Genomic DNA, 8,071 nt, shown 5'->3' on the forward strand with positions numbered 1-8,071 from the left:
TTAAGGCAACCCTTTTCTTCTCTACCTCTCTTTATGGAGCGGGTCCAGAGCAAACACTAGCGCTTTGTTTTCTCTCCTTAATTATCAGCTAAAAGCATGCCATGTGTCGAAGCCAAGAGGAGAGGGTTTAAATAAAAGGGGAAAAGGAGGAAGGTTCCGTGTCGCGCTGGCTGGATCCCCAGTGGTCCGAATCCCCGTAAGTGACATGTTTTTAGTTTCAGCAGCAGCAGAAGCATAGCTCTCTCTGCTCTGCATCAGCAACATTTATACTCATTATATCAGGCATTATTCATAACATCAAAGTCTCACAGAGTGACTCATTACCTAACCAGTCAAATAAATATGAATGTACCAGTGTTGCATTATGAAGATGACAGAGTTAGGTTAATGGTTTTCAACTTGGTTAATTGACTAAACAAAATCTCAGAATACATATACAAAAAGGAGAAGTACACCAGAAAGTAACAGGCCTGTGTCTTTCATCAGCCATGCGTCTATACATAGTAGTGTGGGGTAAATCGGTGGTCCACAAACCTCCCTTCCCCCGTGACCACACTGGATATTATTTGAGCTTTTCGCAGTTATATGATGGTGCAAGTCCAAAGTGAATGGGACATGTTCATATATATATCACAAACACAACACAAACATGACTGCAAAGAGTAGTTCATATAAAGACGCCTCTTTTAAAAACAAAGTGCTTAGCGCGTGTATAGTCGGTGCGTGAGCTAGCTGGCCCCAAGTGTCCCACCAACAAGAGCCCGAGCTCTGACATAATACTCGTCTGCTGCAGAACTAATCTTGGATTTGTTTCTTAAAATGTATGACATAATATGGTGGCGACTGGAGAATCAAAAGGGTAAAAAAATTACTAGACAATCGGCAAACTACTTTGGTTGGGGTTGTGGTGATAGCCACATGTTGATGACACACTGGAGACATAGCTAGCTACAACCTTAGCTAGCTACAACCTTATCTAGCCAATTTAGCCAGATACCTACTAATCCCTAGTGTTGTGGTGTAAAGTACTTAAGTAAAAATAATTGGAAGTACTATTTAAGTAGTTTTTGGGGTTGTTGGTATCTGTACTTTACTATTCCTTTACTACATTCCTAAAGAAAATAAATTTACTTTCTACTCCATCCATTTTCCCTGACACCCAAAAGTATGTTACATTTTGAATGCTTAGCAGGACAGGAAAATTGTCCAATTCACACACTTATCAAGAGAACATCCCTGGTCGTCCCTACTGCCGCTGATCAGGCAGACTCACTAAACATAAATGCTTCATTTGAAAATTATGCCTGAGTGTCTAAGTGTGTCCTTTGGTACCTGTAAATAAAAATGGTGCCGTCTGGCTTGCTTAATGTAAGGAATTTGAAATGTATACTTACGTATATTTTAGCAATTACATTTACTTTTGATACTTAAGTATATTTTAAACCGAATATTTTTTAGACTTTTACTCAAGTAACGTTAGTATATTACTGGGTGACTTTCACTTTTACGTGAACCATTTTCTATTAAGTTAACGTTATCTTTACTTTTACTCAAGTATGACAATTGGTACTTTTTCCACCACTGGTGGCTAACGTTAGTTAATGTTACATTACACAAACTACCGACGGATAATCAAAACAGCAGCGAAAAACAAAACGTTGTTTGTTACTCATCTTGCTTCAATGCTTAGCAGTTAAATAATATCATGCTAATATATTAAATTTAGTTATATATATATATATATAGTAGACAACGTAGCTTGTTAGCTTTATATGGACTAGCTAGCTAACGTTAGTTAGCCAACTCCTCTCCCACCGACCCCGCCATCTTGGGCTGATCCGCAGCTATTACTAGTGACTTATTACGTTAAATAAACAAAACAACATACCATTCGAGCAAACCTGACACCAATGACCTGCCAATATATGAGACAGGACATGTACGGTATGCTAACAGCAGCTAGCTAAGTATACACGGGTTATTCAGCTACACCGGACAGGACGCTCCAAACTTGGGCCGTGAAAACGTTCATGGTCGCGAGCTGTCCATCGTTGATTGCAGCGCGTGCATAATGTTACAACTTGCCAGGGCCACTATTTCAGCACCAAGTGAAGTTGGTGACATTGGGACGGACATTAGAATGATGATTTCCTGACCAACTCATTGCCTTCCAGTTAGAACCAGTCTTGCTTGTTCAGCTGTCAAAAGTGTGCAGCCACCGGCCAGCAATTCCCCCCAAGAATTAACATAGCCAGCAACATAAATTGTGGTAATAATATTAACTGGCTTGCTACCATGTAATTCCAATGCCAGATCTATCCTATTGTGATATACTATAAGTGCATGACTGGTGATAGTCAACATAAAACTATTCACACTGGATAGGGCATGATGTAATCTTCACTCACTTGCTAAATCCGCTTGGCCCCTTGCTAATGGAATGGGATTTTAGTTAAGTTTAGTAAATATCCAGCTTTCAAGCAGGGTTTTGTGAGGTCCCTGGCACTTATTCCAGATGATATGCAGGGATCAAGAGTGCTAGCGGAGACGGGCGAACTGGTCCTATCTGTGACATACCTTTAACAGTAAGGCCTTCGTTCTGGCGCCATCTTCATGAAGCCTCTGAAATCCAAACAGTGAACTGCAAAGTATAGGACAACACAGGCGGTTCCGTATTACTTTGGGGATATATACGTCGTTTTTTAAGAATTGAATGCACGAAAACTCACCACAGAAAAACATATACAAAAGAAGTGCATTGTTAATTCGCGAACCTGTCAATTTTGACCAAGCTTTCTCTCTCCTGCGATGTTAGCTTCGGAAAGTCCTCTTCTATTTCATTCGCTTTTCCCGCCGCCATTTTATTTTCCTCATCACCAGCAGCGCCGAGACTTCGAGCAGTAGCAGAGGCAGCAACGTCGAGCGACACTCCGCACGATTTCATGAAAAAGCAACAGGGAAGCGGCGACAAACTCCACCAAAATATAATAAGAACGAAAGTACACCACCTTATCCAGCACTGAAATCGTAGCTTAGCCGAGTGATTGCCAAATCCTCAAGAAAAACAAGACCCGTCCAAAAAAGCCTTCTTCTCGCATGGTTGTACACACAATACTACATGTATTAATTGCCAATTAATGCATGGAGTAGAGTTGATGCCGGATTTTACGATATGGCGTTATTTGGTAATATCATAAACTTCCCCCCACAGAACAGCTCAAAGTTGTTGTAATTGTCACACAGGCGAACGCACGCCGCCACCGTAAGAACGCCCTCTCCTCTCCGTAACCAATGAATGTATCTGTGTGTTGTCATGTGACCTGATCAGACACACTTTTATAACAAACCATCAACTTCACGCATCTCCTCAGCTTCTTTGGATTGGTTTCCCGTGTTGTATTATGATTTACTTTATATGTACTTTGAAGTATATTATTGGTTAAGGTATCTGAGTGTTTCTAGTACGAGACGGGGTACAGGTCAGCAAATTCAGTTTCCAAGGATCACTAAAGTGTTGCTATTTGATGGGATTGAGTTGTTATCAGCTTGTTATAACAGTGTAATAAGTGATTTACAAAATTATAGCACTATTCACTATTAGTATGGCTGTCATAGTTGTATCTCATTGTCTATTATCACTGTATGTATGGGTTCTGTTCCTATATTTATATCAAACATCCCTAATATATAGACTTACACTAAAATGTGTTATACTCACGTATAAACCTCTTATCTTAAAGTGTAATATACATTTTTATAAACATACCTATCCTATTCACTATGACTGCTTGATGCTAATAGGTTCACATTAGTTTACCTTAACTGACAGCAAGCAATCTCTCATAATCAGCCCAAGACTGTCCTGTCCTCAACAACATTCCCCACTATCCGTTACCTAAAGTGTTTATGCATAGACATGTATGTCTTCGCAAAATGCCATTGTAGGAAAGATATCTTCAGACATATGCCAATGGCCTAATGCTGGAATACTCATATGGGAGCTGACAAAACATGCCCATCACAACACAACAGGCCTTGGGGATTTCGGGCTGTTTTCAATGTTCAACTCATATGGCATAAGGTGAAGGATTGGGTATTGGAGGAAGAGCTGATCTTTGATCTGGTATATGGGGAGCCTTGATCCTGCTGGATGTTGTTCTTGTCTCCTCCAGAAGATATGGCTTCGTCAATCAGACATGATAACTCAGAGCATAGGTCACTTTCCTGTTTGATTGGAATATCCACAACTCTGCTGCCACAGATTGGCTGGGCTGTAAATATGTCATCACTGTCATAGTGGCTGAGATAGATGGCCACCTGTCACTGTGTTGGAACAGGAAGCAGTGAATTATGAGGGACAAAGGAAGGGGTCAAATCAAACTCCTGGTTTCAATTAAGCATAGTGGTTATCAAACACATAGGCAGCAAGCCCAATATTCATAAGCCTACCAAATCTGAGTATTATTTTACCCAAGATTCAACTTTACATAATTTAGCATTGTAGAAATACTGTAGAAACACAAGATAACTTTTGTACTTGGAGTCAGTCTGATAAAATGTGTCAGTTAAATTGTTTGTTTGCCGAAGGGATGAAACACAGACTCTGGATTTTGGCTTTTAATAAAAAATGAAATAATAACCGATCATGCAGTCATAGAATAGGCCTAGTTACATAAAGCTCACCCTTACAGAAAATCACATGATTTCAAGCGAAATTCCTCATGTGAAATTGTATTTTTGGATTACAACATGTGATGACGTTTTCACATGTGTAGTTTAATGTTATCACATTAAATTTACATTAAGTACCAAAGGCTATATTATTTATAAATGACTTAGATGATTGTAAATGTGAATTACAAAAAATAAACATTAAAACATTCATCAGAGTAATTTAGGCTACAGACATTACTCAGCTATTATAGCTAGGGAACCGAATCTGCTCCTCAATCGCAGACTGAAGTAGCCTATTCTGTGCATATGTATAATTTGTATACAAATGGGCACATTTTTGGTTAAAAGTTACACTTTTTTTTTAAAGTCAGTTTTGTTTTGTGAGGAAACCTAAATTCATGACAATTGCATTGAATGATAAACTGCATTGAGACTTTCCAATAAGGTTATTTAAATAAGCATGATATTTTTATAATCAATGCATGAACTTAAAATGTTTGACTGTCTGACAAACTATGCAAACGACGTATCCCATGACCATCCTATCATGCCTGGGACAGCATTTGTCAACATTACATGTCAGAGCACTCCAAAATGGCGGATCGTGAAAAGGGTAAGTGGCCGCACTCAAACCAAAAACGACCTTTATGTTTCGATGTTTGGACAAATGATTGCATCTTAAATGTACTTAATCGTGCATTAAATCATATTCAAACGTACTCGCAAAACAACTGTTTGACCTATTCTCTCGGTCTCTGATCGCACTCCAGCGGTGTGTTTCCATGTATCAACGTCATAGGTTCTATGAAGATGATTATGATTGGCTAGTGGCTACAATAACGCTTTGCTACTTTACATTTTAGAATTATATTTCCCCACATACGCAGATTGATTCTTATGTCCAAATATGTCTAGAAATGTTAGATTCTATCCTCTTTTCCTCCTACATGATTTACATTAGGCGACTTTTTTGTAGACTCCCACTTACGAAAACGAAACAGAATTGGCAATGGCATATGGCCAAATTAACCACATTTCTGATAAGGATTACAAAAAAATACTTGTACAGCTGCTAATTATTTTCCCTTTGTACATCAAGCTCAACTTTGTTTGTCTCCCAAGACCCAGAGAATGAAGACGACACATGCGAGGTGATCTACCTGACAGAATATGCCAGACGTCAACAATGGTGGGGCCGCCTATTTGGTGGGAACAATTCGGGTCCTATGTCTGAGAAGTATTCGGTGGCCACACAAATAGCACTGGGGGGAGTGAGTGGCTGGTATGTCATGCAGGCCCTGCCAGGGTTTATTGATTATGCTAAGCATCCTCAGGACTGTTCTTTAGTATCATGTGATTTCTCTCACACATGTTATTCAATGCTACTGTGCTTTCTGCATGGTATGGTCAAAATACAAAGGCTTCTTCTGTAGATTATGATTTTTTCCATGTATAGTGCAGAGCACTTTTGGGGGATAGGGTGTCATTTGAGTTTTGCATTGTCTCTCACTGGCAGGTGTGCAGGATATCTTTTCCAGAAGGTGGGGAAGATTGCAGCCACCGCTGTAGGTGGAGGTTTCCTGTTATTACAGGTAGGAACTCAACACAAGGTTTTGATTTATAGTGTAAAAGTCTAAATGAGTTCTGTCAGCTGGCCACCCACTGCAAATAGGAGCTTGGACATGGATGCATCAATGAATAACACATCTGAATGTTTCATAAACACATTTTATAGGACTGTCTGAATATCATTATTAGCCACAATACTTATTGTCATGGATTACAGTACATTATGTTTTTGTTCTGGGTCTTTGTCATCCTGAAAATATAAACTTTCTATTCCTATTCTAATCTCCAGATAGCCAACCACAGTGGCTATGTGCAGGTGGACTGGAAGAGAGTGGAAAAGGATGTCAACAAAGCCAAGAGACACCTGAAGAAGAATGCTGACAGGGCTGTACCAGAGTTTAACTCACTTATTGACCAGGTAGCCCACTGTAGCTGGTAATCATAACATGTCTAACATTTAATAATGCAGAATTGTATTCATCCTACAAGGGGCAAAGCAATGTGATTTTAACTACACCTACCAACATAATATTGACTCTGCTTAATTGTACATACTACTAATTCAATTGATGAAATGTGCATATTTATTTTTTCTTTCTCTCTTGCAGTCCACAGAGTTTGTGAAGACAAATGTAATCATCACCAGTGGATTCTTTGGAGGCTTTTTGCTTGGTCTGGCATCCTAAGATATAAAAATAGAGACCTGCAGTTTATTAAGACTTTTTTTTGAGAGGTCTTGTCTGTCGTGCCCTTCTTAAATGGTGGTGGGAAAAACAAGAACAGATGCACAATATATCAAAATGAGCCAAAGTGTAATTACACAAACCACAAAAGGGTAGTGCACTTGTAAATACTCTGTTATGTGTACCTACAGTTACACAATACCTACCCATGTATGTACCATGTAAATGCTAAATGCTTGGTTTTAGTGCCACTTGAAACTGTAACCAAGATTTTCTGCTTCTCCACCGAATAAACAAAACCATGTTTCTTGTCAGGCTTCAGCTCTGATTCAAGAAAATCGGGCGTGACCTAAAAGGAATCAGTGGGTCTTGTGGGAAATACTGGTCTACAAAACAGTCCATCAACACTCTGTAAGAGCACACAGGTGTTGTGATCCTGTACATGGGATCTAGTGGTCCTGTCCCACTCAGACTCATGTATTCATCATATGAAAAGATAGAAACATACACTCATTCAATTGCTTTGAGCGGGTGCTGGAGATCAAAGTGTGTACGTACATGTATGTAAAACGGATAGGAAGACGCCACAAGTCGCTCTGGATAAGAGCGTCTGCTAAATGACTTAAATGTAATGTAACATTGCAATCTAAGCTGTATTTATTGAGATCGACCTTTGGGGTCCATCAGACTCCCATGCATCCCGTAGAAGTATACGTACAGTGTACTGTTGCATTGATTACAGGTACACACCTTATTGGGTTGTAATTCTGGACCTTATTGATTACATTTGGGTCCAGTTCTTTTCCAGTTCATTTGTTTATATTGTTATTTTTGTCAATAGTCCTACACCGCTAGTATACTCAAGTCATGCAGTGCATCATGTTGCTCAGGAAACTATGCATGACATGTCATTTTCATTGTATGCATTAATTCTTCAGTCACGTTATATTGAGTGATTTAGGATTACTATGACAATATATTATTTTGTCTTTACAAGCAGTGCAATATTTGCTTAGAGGTAGTGTAGCCTCTTCTCTTTCACAGAAAAGCTATTTACCTTTGTTATTGAATGACAGTGTTGTTGTACTTTGTGTATATATCCTTAATAAAGGACAATGCAGCAATCATGGTTTTCACTTTTAATT

At 39.1% G+C, this 8,071-nt stretch overlaps 2 protein-coding genes across 5 annotated transcripts in view; one reads left to right on the forward strand and one right to left on the reverse strand.

Moving 5' to 3' along the window:
* Positions 1-3,273, reverse strand: part of kdm6a (lysine (K)-specific demethylase 6A) — a 79,504-nt gene extending 76,231 nt beyond the window's left edge. For all 3 annotated transcript variants that reach the window (XM_046363071.1, XM_046363062.1, XM_046363054.1), the window contains exons 1-2: positions 2,775-3,273; positions 2,578-2,641 (exon numbers count right to left, since the gene is read on the reverse strand). In XM_046363071.1, coding sequence (XP_046219027.1) covers positions 2,578-2,641; positions 2,775-2,944 — 234 coding nt within the window. In that variant the 5' untranslated portion in view covers positions 2,945-3,273. The remainder of the gene's footprint in view (positions 1-2,577; positions 2,642-2,774) is intronic.
* Positions 3,274-5,190: 1,917 nt separating this feature from the next.
* On the forward strand, positions 5,191-8,051 carry fundc1 (FUN14 domain containing 1). 2 transcript variants are annotated; one of them, XM_046335849.1, is made up of 5 exons: positions 5,191-5,287; positions 5,797-5,956; positions 6,191-6,266; positions 6,533-6,678; positions 6,852-8,051. In XM_046335849.1, exons 1-5 carry the CDS (start codon positions 5,251-5,253, stop codon positions 6,865-6,867), a joined length of 435 nt encoding a protein of 144 aa, XP_046191805.1. In that variant the 5' UTR covers positions 5,191-5,250; the 3' UTR covers positions 6,868-8,051. The 2 variants fall into 2 exon arrangements, with proteins under 2 accessions (XP_046191805.1, XP_046191741.1); XM_046335785.1 differs by having other exon boundaries at positions 6,533-6,661.
* Positions 8,052-8,071: the final 20 nt, after the last annotated feature.

The sequence above is a fragment of the Oncorhynchus gorbuscha genome, linkage group LG01 (genome assembly GCF_021184085.1).
Source record: "Oncorhynchus gorbuscha isolate QuinsamMale2020 ecotype Even-year linkage group LG01, OgorEven_v1.0, whole genome shotgun sequence".
NCBI classification, from domain to species: Eukaryota; Metazoa; Chordata; class Actinopteri; order Salmoniformes; family Salmonidae; genus Oncorhynchus; species Oncorhynchus gorbuscha.